The sequence below is a fragment of the Lichenostomus cassidix genome, chromosome 3 (assembly GCF_008360975.1).
Source record: "Lichenostomus cassidix isolate B80296 chromosome 3, HeHo_3.0, whole genome shotgun sequence".
Classification (NCBI taxonomy): Eukaryota; Metazoa; Chordata; class Aves; order Passeriformes; family Meliphagidae; genus Lichenostomus; species Lichenostomus cassidix.
Window position 1 is genome coordinate 43,627,226 of NC_139483.1, and position 16,412 is coordinate 43,643,637.

A 16,412-nucleotide genomic window follows, 5' to 3' on the forward strand; every position below is an offset into this window, starting at 1 on the left:
CTGCAGAAAGAACAAGGGAAGGAAGAAGGAAAAGAACAGAGTAAAGTGAGTGGTGAAAAATTTACTGTAGCTGTTCCTGAAAAGGCATTAACATGACTTTATAATTAAAGGGTCATCTCTTTGCACTGTAAAACCCTAGGGTACACAAAACCAACATGAGTCTCACAGATTTATGACTCTGAACTTCATCACAGTCTTTGTATTCATGTTTAAGCTCAGAGTTCATACATTGCTACTGTCACACCTGCACTGACATCAATGTCCTGTAACTCCTTCAGCACAGCACTGTGCTCCTTTTAACATTTTTAAAATAAAAAAAAATGGCTTCACTTACTTTAAGCTTGGACTTGTAATTGGAGCAGTGAATTAGCAAGAGAGCTGTCTCAGCCTAGTGCAGCTGAACATAAATAACTACAGATACCCTTCATGGTATAAAATATAGTAAAATAGCACAAAATAAAGTATGGCAATTAAGTTCTAAGATGAGAGACAGATAGATAGATAGATAGATAGACAGACAGACAGACAGATGCTGTTTTACTTTACCTGGAGATGATGGTGATACCAGCTGTTTCTTTTTCTGGTTTGTTTGTGATTCAAGCAGTGCATAGCCAATATACAGAGCCTGAGTCTGTAGCATTGCATTGACTTCATAGTTCAGCTGATTTGAAAGGTTGTAACTGTAAGTCCACAAAATGGAAAGGAATTTGAAGAGAACTTCTGAATCTTTTAGATGTACCTTAAATTTAACACAATGAAAAAGAAAAAAAAAAGAAAAAAGAGAAAAGCACTTGTTTAATTTATTTGGCTACTGAAAACATTTGATAAACCACCCACTTCAAAGGCGTACACTGGAAGAGAACTTTGTCTCAGAAAAACAGAGAAACAATGTCTTTTGGGAAGAAAAAGTTATTGAGTAAATGTTGCATATATATACAAGTTCATATATTATTCATATATACATGTGAAAAACCAAGAGATTATGTAATAAGGAAACACAAAATCTCTCCAAGAAGTTTTCCTTTCGGTTTCTGTATTTAAACACTAATAAATTTTACAGAGCAACCCTTTTTCTTGCTACCAGGTAGAACCAAAACTTTTAACTTAAACTTCAGGCTCTTGATCTTTGTTCTGCAAATCAGCGTTATGTGTTCACCTCTGCCTCAACTGGCAAAATTGTGGGGTTTTTTAACTTTAGTTTTCCATTATTACATTTAATTAGGGTTAAGTAACACAGCTGAAGCTTACACTTCCATCTCCTCACAGTACTCAAATGACACAAGCAGTGTTGCATGACCTGTTGACCATTTTTCTCGGTTTTCCTTAAAATTAATAAATAATTTTTCATAGTTAATAAACTACTATCTGTGTATTAGTTGATGACTCACAATTCAGAGCAACAAATGCAAAAATAATACCTTGAATAAGAGATTCATCAATGCTCTGTACTGAACAGCATTGCCTCCTTCACTAGCTCCACTGACAAGCAGGTCAAACAGCCCCAAAAGGAGGTGCAGGTAGTCTTGGCCATCTTGATTGAGAGATTCAGGATTCCACCAAGATTCCTCTAAAAAATACAGGTTTTTAATTGAGATAATTATGCACAGTGGGTGCATAGGAACACCCTCAGGAACCAGGAGAAAACAGACATCTCTAGTTAAAAGAAGACAATATATTCTGTTGATTTCACCTTCAAAAGTAAGTCAATAACAAAGGAGAAGGTTAAGGAATCAACATTTCTTTGTTTCCAACAACTTCCAAAGGAAAAAAAAAATAACTCTCCTTCATTCCTTCACGTAAGAGATAGTAAAAATCTTAACACCTACCTTTTGAAAAAGACAGAGGAGGCCTTAGGCCATTAATGAAGTTTTTCAATAAGAACAGGAACATAGCTGACTCCTCTGCGTGAGCAGTCTCATCACTATTGAGCTTTTCTATATAGGCACTTAACAAGTCCTTAGGCACCAAAGTTTCCTCTACTGTTTCAACAGACCAATTTAGGGGAGGTTCCTGTGAATGAAAAGTGATTTTATTATATTCAGTCACAATTCCATGCAACAGAAACCAAAAATTTAGCAGTAAAATTCAGTAACATTTAATTTACAACTTCCAAAGAGGTATCTTTATGGAGGGAATTACATTTCTGATTTTACACTGAAACTTGCATCTGCAGTTTAAAAACCTATGCCAGCTCTTTCTACCATAACTACAGTGTACATAAATGAGGTAACAGAAGAATAAAATATCAATCTCTCTAAAATATCTCTTCAAAGGGATTGGGAGTTGCATCACATTTGGACACTTAGTTTAACACTTTCATCTAGTTTTGTTCCAGAAAAATAATCCATAGCTTTTAAATAATTGCATATATCAAAAATCATTAATGGAATAACTTGAGGTTAGAATAAATAATAACCATGTACCACTATGTGTGTGTGAGGGGATGTACACACAGAAACACAGCCCTGTTCACATGGGTTACTAACACACAGAAAAAACCAAGAGCTGTTTCTCAACAAAATATGTCAAGAAAACCCCAATGGAAACACACATAAAATTAAGAACAAAAAGGTAGGAGAAAGATACAAAAATGCTCTTTCTGAACACTGTTCCTAGGCCTGTGAGGGCTCCTCCTTGTGTCTCCATCTTAGCCCCCAACAAGTGCCAGTACAACTGCTTATGGTGCTGTACGATAAATCAAAATCCAGCAAATTCAGAAACAATGCTTTTCACATTGTTGCAAGGACCTGAGTTTGTGATTCATAGCATGAAGTGTTTCAGCTCTGGGACCATTTTCATGTTGGTGCTCTGGAACAGCTCTTCACATAAGCTCTTTTTTCATATCCAGCTGCATTTCCTCCTTTCTCCTACTGAATGAGCCAGAGAACTTTGACTCAACGACTAGGACCCCCAATATTCCCAAGCCAAACAACAACACCATAAGACACCACAGGGCAACTGGCAGAAACACACCAAACTTTGTGCCAAGCCCACAGCAACAAAACATTGAAACTGCTGGTGGGATGACAGCCTAAAGCTCTACAGTTCTTAATTTGTTAATGTAGACTCACAAGAGTGGTAAAATATTAAGAGTAATTCTTAATGGCACTACTGGCAAGAGTGTGGTTTTGCTCTGGAAAGAAATGAAGGCAAAATTTTCAGTCCTTCTCAAAGTTTCTGCACCTGGCCTTCAATAAAAACAATTAAAAAAAACTTCTCAATATTGTTTTTAATACAAATAAAAATGCCCTTTCCACACTGTTTACATCTTACCTCTGCAGGTTCACAAGTTCTGAGATTTTTAATTTTTTTATCCAAGAAGCGGAAGACTCTGATAGCCACTGGAAAATAATTCTCCTTCATCTGTGGGCTGCAGCAGCACTGAACAAGCACTGAACCAATTATATGAGTAGTTACTTTCTGTCTCACAGTGTCAGATTCCCTTTCAGCAACGAGTATCAGGTCATTAACCTTAGAAAAATGAGTGGAGGAAAAACAACAACAAAAAGTTAGTAAGACAGTGGGACTTCACTATGACTTTACACCATTTTTCATCTACATGTTCAATTTAATGCTGTTTATCTTCTATCATAGGGAAGAAGTTACCGTCTGCTGTAATAGTACTCTTTGAAAGCTGGGAATGCACAAACATCAGCTTCTATGAACTACCCACAGGTACACTTGATTATTCTCTGCAAACTTTTTTCCAGGAAACAAAACGTTCCTTGAATTTAGTTACAGTAATCATTTGTCCAAATGATTGTCCAAGCTTCACTTCTTCTTTTCATTGTGCTAAGGAAGAAATCTGTTTTATCTGGATCATATTGTGGTTTGTTTTATATATATCTATATATATATATATATATGTACGCATGTGTGTGTATATATTTGCCTAGCAGCTTGATGATAGCATACTAGTGCTAAGAGCAGCATGAAAAGTTCTTCTATATCACATTTGTTTGATTACAGTGACCACCTGAAAAGCAAAACTTCCTTAAGGTTAGGGTAACATGGTACACATACCATTTGCAATAATAAGGAAGGGTCCCCTGAAGTCAGGTTTCCAGAAAGAAGCAGAATAATTTTCTCATTGGCCACTCCAATCAACTCTGCAGACTTGGTAGATTTAATTGCCTCTTCAAGAGCTACTCCAAGGGAAAAAAAAACCCAGATAATCTAGGTATAAAAATCACTATTAACATACTGGTCGATCAATAATATTCAGACTCAAGTCAGAAACATACTAAATGATTTCTACCTCTTTTCAAAAAGTTTTTTTAAGAAATCCATTCACAGTTAGAGCATGATAGCCTGTTAGTGACAGCCAGTGTCCTTCAATATGTGTTTAGGTTCAATAAGGATGAGATCCTAACTTGTCACAATTTTTCTCTTATCAAATTAATTACAATAAATGCTTTACCTTCTGGCCAGCCTTTCAGGAAAGGGTGTAAGGAGCAGAGATCAGACTCTGATAGACAAACAGCCATTTTCCAATCTGAAGATTTTGAGTTTGCATTAGTGATCATCATAAAAGGTAACAACTGCATTACTACTTCATCTAGCAGTTCTCTCTTCTCTTTCAAGATCTCCTCTTTGACTAAAATTTTTACTGCTCGCTCCAAAACCTTGTACCTAGAAGAGAACAAATCATGTTGAAAGTACATTACTCAATCACACCAGCAACATTTCTTTGATTTGTTCTCTCCACAGCGATTTTCTGTATCTAAATAGCAGCAAGAACAAATAAGGAATTAATGGGAAATGGTATGCAAATAATTGAACAACTCTCCTGTAACTCAGCATAGAAATAACATAACAAAAAATGTTTGCAGAGAAAAACAGGTTTTAAAGTCTTCTTTATAGTTACTTTAAAAAAAATTAATTTATATAGCAAGAATGTGGACTGAAAAAAAAGCACAAACATACCACTTTCCATCTTTTGAGAGATCAGCTTTCTGGAAAATGTTCACAAGACTTGATACTATTACTTCTGGATTGACTTGTTGCCTGAAAGTCTAAACAGTAATCAAGAAAAATTAATGAAAATACAATAATATACAAACCAGTTTACCACATCATAATGGAAAATGCATCTGCTACACCAAGTGGAAACAGAGATCAAACATGACTAACTGCATTCCTACTGATGTAATGAAAACATTATCAGGTAAAAGGAAGTTATAAGGCTGCTCAGTATGCTCTGTTGATATGCTAAAGTACGGAGAATTTATTGAATGTGGAAATGTTTGGTAAAATTAACAAATTATATACAAACCACTTTATAATCAATTAAGAATTGCTTTTACTTTGCATTGCATTGGGATTACAAAAATGTAAGGCACATTAACAAAAGATATTGAAGTTTAAAGGAGCACTCATGTGCTTCAGTTCCCTTTTATTGGTGGTGGAGAATGAATGAACACACAAGATCAATTCCACTACTGCTAATAATATTCTCCACTACTACTAGCAGAAGCCATAAAGACAGACTGTTACTCTAGCTGGAAACAATCAGTACAATGCATACCAGAGTCCTGTCCAGCAAACCTGAGCTGGAGCTCAGGACTTTGCCACTATCAACTGACCAAATGACTCGCATATGGAAAAACTCAACTCTCACTAATGTCTTGTGACTGCACCACTTTCCATCCAAAAGACAGATAGTGTGGCTTGCCTTTTTATGGAAAAGTGTGCAGAATAAGCAGGAAGCACACCTCAAATAATAATCAAAGTTTTAAGTATGCCTCAGTAGCTACATTAAAAAAAATCACAACAGAATTGATAAACTCAGTTTAACTGCCAACACTTTGGGAAGGATCAGCTAGCAGAGATTTGGGGGGAATTTGTGAGACAGCAAATAACACAAACCTAAATTTGTGCTGCTTTACCCTGTTAAAGGATAGAAGTCATACACTAAGGACACAAGGACAAGAAGGACAACTACACAGAGTATGTTCAAGACACACACATATTCAAAACCAGGTAAAATCTCACATACCAAAAGGCATTCACTTACCTCCAAAGAACTGAGGGCAGACATCACAACATCTCTATTGTCATCCTTGAGCCGACCAAAAATTGCTTCTTCTATGAAAGCCTGATCAAAGCCTTCCTGAAAAAATATAGGAAAACAGAGTCAAAGGGAAAAAAATAATTTGTCAGTAGAATGATTTACAGGCTTTAAATGAAATATCTGAATTCTAGTGTACAAATAGTGGTAGTATCATCTAAATTAAACCTCACAGGCACACTAACTTCCAATAACAAAAGAAAGAAAACTAGAAATACTCATTAACTTGGATTTTACGAGAATGCAAGCAGCTTAAACAAAAATAAACAGTCTTCCAACTTGCATTTCCCATATTCCAGAATATGGGAAAAATGGTGACAGAACTCTACTGAAAACATAATGAAAAGCAGTAAGGGTGACACAGGCACAGTTTAACATACTACTCATCTTCAACTCTAAGTCTGGCAAACAGCTTTTTGAAGACATTTTATGTTAAGTCAGTTCTGCAAGTGAGAGATTCAGACACAAACCTTTGAAGTTTCAATAACATCTTTCAAATGCTGAAGCGCCAGGACCCGCACAGCGGGCTGAGGATGATTCAAACTAAGCAGAAGGGAGGTATCAGAGTCTTCCAGAAACTGAAATACAAATTTCACAGTTACCACACTGCACGTTAAAAATACTTCAAATATACATAAGGATAAAGCAATTTTTTGTACCAGAAGAAAACTTGCATAATCCAGACTTAAAAAATTACAGTACAATGATGTTGTGCAAATGTTTTAAATTTAGTCTTCTTCACTATTGCAGACAGTTTTTGGAAGATAGCTTGAAAAGTACAGTAAGCCACAGACACCACTATATCCTAGGAAAGCATTACTCTTATCTAAGGATTCTGAGAAAGCTCTAGTGACAATGTCAGTGTGACAGAGCACAGACAGAAACTGTTAAAAAGGCATCCCTGCTAGTCCAATGGTGTGCACTTATCTCAGGAACCTTAAAAGCTGGAAGAGAGTCATATGCCTTAGTTCTGCATGCCCTGGTTCTGTTAATCCACTTGTTACTCAGACACAGAATCTGCACCTTTGTTAAATCAGTACAAAAATACAGGAAGCGCTTCTTTACGTAGTTTGTCATATTTTCCTAAGTGCTTTCAGTCTTTCAATCATTGCAAACAACAGCCATAATACTAACCATCTCTTATAATAAATTCCTTGGCCAGATCTGTTGCAGTAATGGTTATTCTGTGTTAGGCTGAGTTTCAATTGCTCTTCAGAAATGACACAGGAAGAACTCTGTGGTCACTCTATTCTTCCATGTTAACGACTGCAAACATTCATAACATCAGTGCAAGAAAAATGACCAAGCCATCTTCTCTCAACAGTGATAAAGCTGTCAGCTTTCCCAAAACAGATGTCTCTGACACTGACAACATCGTTAAGTAAAATGAGGGCTTGCTGGGCGCTACTGTGTTGTCCCTATTGACCAGTATAGTGCATGTAGTGGCCATGTTTCTAAGGAAAAAAATTATTGGTAGCAATTGGAGGAGGTGGAAATGTGTAAATTTTAACATGGAAAAAAGCCCACACCCATGACTGCTTATGATAAACTCAAAAGATCTGATACCTTTTATGTTACCATTGTTTTGACCAAGTTCCCCCCAGAAATATTTAATCAAGTTGGGCTTTTTTTTTTTTTGATTTGGGCTTTTTTTCTTTTTTTTTGTGGGAATGGTAGACATTTTGTTTATAAGGAGGAATAGAGAGCAGAACTCTGTCAAAAATCAGCCTTCTAACAGTATAACCACATAAGAGCTAGGATCACAATCTGAGCTTCTACCTACCTGGTACTTGCCACAACTTAATGAAAGCGAAATAAACTGATGAAAAAGATTTTGGTCAGCCTCATCTGTGCAATCTTCCAGGTGCTTCTCCAACACAGAGTCTAAGGCTTTAGGATACCTGCCAAGAGACACAACCATCAATATATTCTACAGGAGATTGTAGACAAAAGTGTATTTACAAGAGAAATACAGGGAAAACCACGGAAGCTAAATGCACACGCATTCATCTGAACCAGATATTTTAGTGGCTTTGCAAAGGCAATCAACCATTATGTCTTAACACAGATGAATGACATGCAGACCACTAGGATAAATAATGAGCAGAAAAGGCCATGCTACAAAGTAAAGAGCTGTACAAAGCCAGTAGGTCTGTGTTTATGTACTACAGTGATAATACAATATGTAAGGACAGATCAGTAAAACAAAATTTGGACAGAGACTAGGAGTCAGTTCTTTCTTTTTTAACTATATCGGCAAGACTATTGTGCTTACTACACCCAATAAGCCAAGATCATAGCTGACATCACCACTCTACAGACTGTGAGTCTGTAATAGAAAAATTGAACTTACTTTCTCTCGAGAAGTCTGATGAGAGGAAGAATCTTTTGATTGAGTGCAGCCATTTTGGTGGGATTAGATTCAATCTCTGTACCACAGGAGATAAACTCTTCAAGAAACTTGCTAAAATTACAAACAAAAGGAGAAGCCACCATGTTTTGGATAGTACTGTTTACACTACTGTTGCAAAGCACACTGCTTAATAGGTTAGGATCAATATACATTATTTAGTGCAAGAACAGATTTTCTCCTAGCCTGAAGTTTCATTCTGTCCCACAGCTACTCCCACAAATGCTGAAAGAATGGCTCTTCTGGGTTACCGACTGTTTACATTTCAAAATCCATGTCTGAACTTAACCTATGAACTCGGAAAAACATGCTTATATAATGCTAATGCCACTGTCAGGAATTATTCATTATTTAAACCAGAAGTGACTACAGTACTGCATAAGAAAAAGAACTGAATCAACTCACGAAGCCAACAGGCAATCCAAATCCTTTTCCAGTGGTATACTTTCAAGAATAGCTTGAAGATGCTCGATGTAAATGTCATTTTCTGTCTCCTCGGACTCTTCTTGCTCCTCTAAGGACAATCATAGAAAATGAACAATAGCTTAAGAACAGCCCCTTCATATTGATTAAAGCTAACAGCTTGTACAGGCATCATCCCCTGGTGCCTGTGGCATCATCCAAGCACAGAACTTGTAAGACCACAATGCTCATTGATTACTAGCACTAACTCTCTGTGATCCATTAGCAGTGCTTCATACCAATGTTGTTAAAATGCCAAAAGCCTGGGTTGCTGTCAATAAATTCAAGCACGCTTTGGAATGTTCCAGACCTGCTGCTAAAAGTTGTACCAGCAGCTCCCTACAGCATTCCTTGGTGTGAATCTGGACCTTTTCAACAAAAGAGCTTTCCCAGTCGTGATTCAGCAGCTACAAGGCCACAATGCAAACAGACTCACTGGTGCAGACACAGGCTACAACTGCATGTCACTCAGCCTTGCTGTTCCAGACTCTTCCCAGACACATTTAATTCATCAGGTCAACACAGCTGTCCCCAAATTAAAGCACATATGGAGTATATGAAATCTGCCTAAGAATGATTTCACAGTACTACAGTATGTCTCTAAGAGTCAGAAAAATTTAAAAAAACCCCAAAAAACTGGAAAACCAAAAAAGTAAACACACAAAAGCTCAATCAGGTCTTCACACGTTTTGGCACAGTTTGAATGGAAGAAGCAATCACACAGCTGCAACACTGATCACAGTTATCTGTATTTAAGACTGATCCAAGTTTTAAGAAGGACCATTGCTAACTTACCTGTATCCCTCTTCATGACAGCATGAACAAGATGAGGCAACAGGTAGCGGAGAAGAGGAGAGATATCATAACCTGCTGACAGGCCTTGCAGAAGTGTTATCAGTTCTGGGGTTTTGCAAAGGTAATTAAATGGCCTGCACAATGGAACAGGGAGAAAAAAGAAAAGTATGTATTCTCATCTGGGTTACAGACACTTTCAAAACCATGCAGACTTTATGAGGATTCGATTTTCAGTATTAGGTAACAGCCTTATTGTAGAGAAACGCTGAAAAGATTTAAAGGGCTTTACTTACAAATTTTCAAAGTAAACCAAAGGAACTTCCAAGCCCTTTGAAATATTAACTACCAAAATTTCTGACAGGGAAGTATCCCTTTAGTGACGAGGATATAAAAAAATCAAAATCATCAAAGTGCAGTTTGGGAATTTAGAAAGTGGGACAGCTCGACTCATGTAGACTTACTTTTTCCCAAGTTTATCTCCTTTTTGAGTTTGTAGAAGTAGGTTCAAGCAAGCCAGCCCATCCCTGATTAATGAGGGCACTTTAGATAATGTCTTGCTTATCTGTACCATCAAGGAATGCACCAAGGAAGTCTCCACTGTCACTTTTACTGTCATCTGGCAGATTATCATATATGTTGCAGCTCTGTAATCCTGTACAGAGGATTTCAAACCCTAGAAAAAGAAATAAAGGTGAATTTTTAACACAGAATAACATGTAAGAGTATATAAACATAAAAATCACTTTTTATTCTGACATCAGACTACCTTTTTTTCCATGTGTTAAGTTTTAAGAGATCTAAAAACTCAACTCTCAAGAAGAAAAAGCTCTCATGAGGGGTGCACAGATAAAGAAGACATATTGATTAACTGCTGCTCTGCTTGTTAACAAAGCAACAATCCTGGAGGAGAGAGAACATCAAAGCAGGCTGTCTACCCTGACTCCATTTCCTCGTGGTTTAGCATGATAAATCTCAAAGCAAAAGACATTCCTCAAACTGTGTATCTATTTCTCACAGCTCTATTCTTCATGCAGAGCAGAAAACAGAGTCCTTAAAGTGCTCATCTGAAGTGTGAAAAAACATTATTTCCCATGGACTCTCACCTGCCTGAGGTTTCAAATTAGGCTAAAAGTGGTACAATAATTATCACACAGGATGTCCCTCTTGGATGTTATCTGCAGGTGCACATCTGCAGAACACAATACACTTCATGACACAGGAGGGAACACAGAGCTTCACCTACCTTTTGGATGTAAGGGAGCAGCATAGAGACCATGGTGTCTGTTATCTTCTCTGCAGCTCCAAGAGCTGACACAATGGTCGAAGCGTAAAACACAAGAAGAACTCTCAGCTGAGCTGAGTTGCCAGGACACTCTGAAAAGACCTGGATCATAGAAAAAAACCAGTTATTCAGACATCAGGGAAAGTGGAAATGCACATAGAGATTCCCTCAAATCACCAAAATCTAAGAACTTCAGCCTGTAAGCTCCATACCCTCTCCCAGCAGCAAACCTCACCAGAGGTTACTGCTCCTCCTCACAGAGATGTGAAATGGGTGCCAATGCAGTTCATCAGAACTAGGCAGCCAAAGTCACCTGGTGTATGTTTAACCCCTCCTATTACACCTGTGAATAAACCCTGTTACTGTGTGTGCTTTGCTTAGTTTGACAGGAGATGCATCCCTGTTCTCTAAATAATTGGAACTGTCTTACCCTTCTGAGATTATAGAACTAGCCCTCTATTTGACATTAGCTGAAAAAAACAAGCAAATTTGCTCACCTTCTAACATTCTCAATTCTAAGTTCTCATTAATATTTGAAGATGTGTATTTAAAACAGCCATGACAACCCCCAGAAGAGACACGGAAATTCAGGGCACGGTTACAAACCGAGGAATGAGTTTGTGACAGAAATTAAGACAATTAAGTATTTCGAGGCAACACAGTAACCCAGTAAGTAATACAGTATTGCCAAATTGTTTTGTCATGGCTTATTGGTTCCCAGCCACTTCCTTACAAGAACTACTGACAGACTGTCATCTTCACAAATTATAATAAAAGAAATCTTCATATTGTTTACTGATAAATGATTCATTTTACTCTTTGATATGTAGTTCAAAATATTAAGAAATAGGGCACTACTACACAAACATGGGGAAAACAAAGCGACAACAAACAATGCTCTAGAATAAATGAACAACCTTCACAGATTTTGCCACCAGCCTGCAGATGAAATCCATGAAATCCAGGTCTTTGTAGCAGTGTGTAATGACAGTACCCCTTGCCAGTGGGACTCCAGGTTTCTTTACACAGTGAAAGAAAGTAAAATTAGAACACTCAAGAGTAAAGTGAAGCACATGAACTAAAAAATACTATAATCTCTAAATTAATCCTACCAATCAATTAAGACCATTTAAACAGAAATAAGTAATGGAAATCCATATGTTGCTCTGGAATTTATTGCATCTACATTAAGACAGATGATGAAGAGCATTACATTTAATATGCAAGTAAAGATAAATTTTAGTAATTTATGTATCTTCCTAGCAGTAGCAAATACTTCCACCTTAAAAGCATGCTTTAAGTTAGCCAAAACAAAGAGCAATTACAATCAAATAGGATCAACTTCATCTCTAAAGAAAGATAGCAAAAACAATATGTGGGCATCCAGGATGCAACCCTGTAATTAGATCTTTCAGTACAGTTCTGTAATCACATAAACAGGTGGACCATATTCACGAGCCTAGTAAAAGAATCAAGATATTATCAACAAAGTCCCCCAGGCTTCTTCCAACTTGCATCTGTTAAATACTTTACCCTTATTGGATCCATCCAATGCCACTTATGAGTTGGGCTTTTTATATCTAAAAGTTGAATAACTCTCACAAACAGATTAGTCTCATGATATGGCAGAACACAACCAATCAAACTGTCTTGATTGTAGAGATGAATGTGAAATCTAAGGAAAAGAATATACATATGTAAGTTAAAAGTACCTGGAAGCCCAAAGGGAAAAAAGACCCAACCACATTCTTCTCAGAGTACCTTGTTTACTTGCTTCTAAGCAAGACCTGACATGGTTGCCATACTGACTCAGATCTAGGGTCCACCTACAACCCAGAAACTCAAGGTGGCAACAAGCCTGTATGTGCTAGACAAAAGAAACAGTGCTAACGTTTTTTGTCCCTCACTACCAACAATTTTAGGTCCCTGTACGACTAAAAATTACCTCTATTTCTTCTGCACAGATTTCAACATTAAACCAGACATTACAATAATCTAGTATGAATCTCAGTATAATACATATAAAAGAAAACTGTGATTCAAAGAAGTATGTATCAAGAAAATCGCTTTTTTATTATGAGAAATACTGCACTTTTTGCATTTGGATAGGTTAACTTATGTAACTAAATACAACATCACTTCACAAAATACTTAGTTGTTTTTTTCTTCACACCTTCTTACAAAACCTTGAAATAAGAATAGGTAGGGTGTGTGGTTGAAAGTTAATATTGAAAATTTGCTATTTTACAAAGCTCACTTCTAAAGCACAATACATAAATGCCTCTCCATGTCCTCTGTGAGATGCCTAGAGCTGGGCAACTTTTGTGAAAGCCCGGCAAGGAAGCAACTGCTTTTATACATAGAACCATGACAGGTCAAAATTTTCATAGAAGTTTATCAAAAGACAAAAAATATAACTGGCAAAGAAGAGCATCTGGTCCCATAAAGACTAAGCCCAAATGTACATTTTTAGCATTTTATCCTGTATTTTTAAGAAAGCTAAAGTAAAATTATTCAAAATTTTTCACATTGGGGAAAAATAATCTTGCATTTCCACCCTTATCTACTGACATGTAGGATATTCAGTGGATTACCTGTGAATCAGCCATTCAAGACACTTCTGGGCTGGCTTAAGCATAAAGTAGGGGGACAAATGAATCAGGAACAATGAAATATTCTTATTCAGCTGCTGATTTACTGCTTTAGTCTGAACACTGCGTTCAAGGCCTTTGGATGTGGAACTAAACAAACTGGACTGGAACTCTTCAAATGAAGGATCGATCCCCATCAGCTCTTCTAAGCCAGTGCATCCTGTGGGGAAAAAAAAATGGGAAGAATGCTTTAAACACAAGAGCTTTATTCCCCAGTCCTACCCACTTACCTCCTCTCTGGCATATCCAACTTTTTTGCTATATGGGTATATGTCATCCTCACCAAGCAAAGCAAAACAAACAGTAAACAGGTCCAAGACCAAAACTTCTGTTATACTTGAAGTATTTATTAACTGACAAAGAAAGCCAACATTAACAACTATCAGTAGAGCACTCTTTCAGCAGTGAAGGCCAGAAGCATCCAGGGCTGTGCTGTCCCTGAGAAGGAGGGGAACTACCCCTTCCATTTGTGAGCTGCAGCTGGAACACTGGGTGCAATTTTGAGCTCATCAGCAGAAGAAAAACATTGACATATGGATGTGAGTTCAGCAGAGGAATGCTGAGATGGCCTGGGGACTGGAAAACAACATACAAGGAAAAGGAGGAACTGGGTTTGTTTAGCCTGGTGAAGAGAGAGACAAAAGGAAATCTTTCTGCTGTCTGCAACCACTTAACAGGATATAGTGTGGGTTATCAAGAAGATGGATCCAGACTGTTCTCACAGATGCACAGTGGAAGGATGGGAGTGCAACAGTTGCAAGCTGGAACATAGGAAATTCAAAGCCAGTGCATAGATTTTATTGTTTCTATCAGTGGGGTGATCAAACACTGGATCAGAGGTTCAATATTGGATCAGAGACCACAAAAACTCCATCTTCAAACTCAGCCAAGCATTTCTTGAGTAACTATTCAAGAAACTAAAAAAATACTCTGTATTGCATCAAATGTATATATCTACAACCCTGTTACTTAAAATCAATACATTATATCAATCTGCCTGGTTTTAGAAAACACCTTTCTTATTAAAGAGTATCACATTCCTGGACAAAATTTTATACAAAAATTGAAAGACAGAAGCATAAAGAATTTGAAGGGTGCAGACACAGCAAAGGCTTCTGGCATTTCACACTATTTGTGGCCATAGTGTTACCCTAGAGCAAGGCATCAGCATATTTTCATGAAACAGAGAATTCATGTCAGAAGGGACCTTAGGTTCATCAGGGCATTACCCAGTCACGGTTTTCAAAAAAGTCAGGGTTTTTTTTCCTCAGGCACAATCTCCCTGGACAATCTTGATAACTGTTTGACTACCCTCACAGTGAAAAAGCTTTTCCTTCTATCCAGTTTGAACTCCTTTCAACTTATGCCCACTGTCTCCTGTCCTCCTAACACACATTCCTCTGGACAGCCAGGCCCATCTTCTGGAACCTCCTCTAAAGTAGTGGCCGGCTCCTATGAGACCCATCCAAAGCCTTCTTTTCTGCAGACTGAATGAGACCAGAGACATTCCACCCACCAGCTTTCCCTTTCTGGCAAATTTTCCAGTTCCTGAGCATCCTGGGGATCCCTGACACTTCCCCATCACCTTACCCTTACCTGCCCAGAAACATGCTCCAAGAAGCACTGCTCCATCGTTTTCCCAAGGGCGAGAGTGATGCTGACTAGCGTGCACTTTCTTGAACTATTCTTTTGGCCTTTTTTGAATACGAGTTTGCCCATCCTACTTATCTTTCTCCAGCTGGGATTTTTTAAAAAATAGATAATTTTTAAAACCACTGGCAGCCAAACTCACCGATGGCAAAAAACGTGTCCCTGTCAATAGTCGCGGCTTCCTTGCAGGTGAAGAGCAGCGATGCCACCTCGCTGCGCTCCAGGAGGCTGGGATCGGTCTGGGGAAGCGCCAGCCGCTTCAGCTGCTCCGCCAGGGACGTCATGGCTTAGCGCTTCGAGGAAAGCAGCCTCCGGAGAAAACTGGGGAAAGAAAACCACAGCAGGCCCGCCGATGAAGCAGCCGCATGCAGCCCAGCCGCCGCTCCCGGCCGCTTCCCGGCCCCGCTGCCTCTGGGGGACGCACAAGTGGGGCCGGGCCCAGCCGGGGAGGGGAGGGCGAGCGCCCGGCGGTGCCGCGTGTCCCCGTGCCGCTCCCCATCCCTGTCCTGTTCCCGACCCCTGTCCCGGTCCGGATCCCTGTCCTGCTCCCGATCCCTGTCCCTGTCCTGCTCCCCATCCCTGTCCCCGCCACCGACCTGCCTCCCGCCGCTCCCCGCCGGGCCCCACGTGGGCTGCGCGCGCCGCTCACCCGGAAGCGGCTGCTCCTCAGGCTCGGGAAGTGCCCGCCCTACAGCATGGGGAGTGAAGTGCCCGCCCCACGGGATAGGCAGTGAAGTGCCCGCCCCACGGGATAGGCAGTGAAGTGCCCGCCCCACGGGATAGGCAGTGCCCGCCCCACGGGATAGGCAGTGAAGTGCCCGCCCCACGGGATAGGGACTGCCCGCCCCACAGCACAGGGAGTTCCCGCCCCGCCGGCCGTGAGGGGGACCCGGCCCGGCCCCGCCCGCGCTCCGCCCTGGCAGCGGCCCGGCGGGAAACGAGCTGGCGGTGCTGGGTGGGAACCCTGGATTTGAGGCGGCAGCGTGTCCAAGGGGCTGTGCCAGCCTGGCCTGTGAGAGGAACAGTGTGTTCCTCACGCAGGGAGGGATCGTCAGATCCCGTGTCCAGTTCTGTGCCCTTCACTACAAGAAA

The 16,412-nt window shown here is 39.4% G+C and overlaps 1 protein-coding gene across 1 annotated transcript in view; it reads right to left on the reverse strand.

The window, feature by feature from the left end:
• Positions 1-16,023, reverse strand: part of HEATR1 (HEAT repeat containing 1) — a 34,305-nt gene extending 18,282 nt beyond the window's left edge. Inside the window, exons 1-20 of the mRNA XM_085055519.1 lie at positions 15,917-16,023; positions 15,463-15,641; positions 13,614-13,830; positions 12,553-12,694; positions 11,937-12,038; positions 10,981-11,121; positions 10,199-10,410; positions 9,738-9,871; positions 8,886-8,994; positions 8,424-8,534; positions 7,854-7,971; positions 6,541-6,648; positions 6,017-6,112; positions 4,927-5,015; positions 4,421-4,632; positions 4,024-4,145; positions 3,274-3,471; positions 1,827-2,010; positions 1,419-1,567; positions 547-739 (exon numbers count right to left, since the gene is read on the reverse strand). Coding sequence (XP_084911645.1) covers positions 547-739; positions 1,419-1,567; positions 1,827-2,010; positions 3,274-3,471; positions 4,024-4,145; positions 4,421-4,632; positions 4,927-5,015; positions 6,017-6,112; positions 6,541-6,648; positions 7,854-7,971; positions 8,424-8,534; positions 8,886-8,994; positions 9,738-9,871; positions 10,199-10,410; positions 10,981-11,121; positions 11,937-12,038; positions 12,553-12,694; positions 13,614-13,830; positions 15,463-15,604 — 2,779 coding nt within the window. The 5' untranslated portion in view covers positions 15,605-15,641; positions 15,917-16,023. The remainder of the gene's footprint in view (positions 1-546; positions 740-1,418; positions 1,568-1,826; positions 2,011-3,273; positions 3,472-4,023; positions 4,146-4,420; positions 4,633-4,926; positions 5,016-6,016; positions 6,113-6,540; positions 6,649-7,853; positions 7,972-8,423; positions 8,535-8,885; positions 8,995-9,737; positions 9,872-10,198; positions 10,411-10,980; positions 11,122-11,936; positions 12,039-12,552; positions 12,695-13,613; positions 13,831-15,462; positions 15,642-15,916) is intronic.
• Between the last annotated feature and the right edge of the window lie 389 nt (positions 16,024-16,412).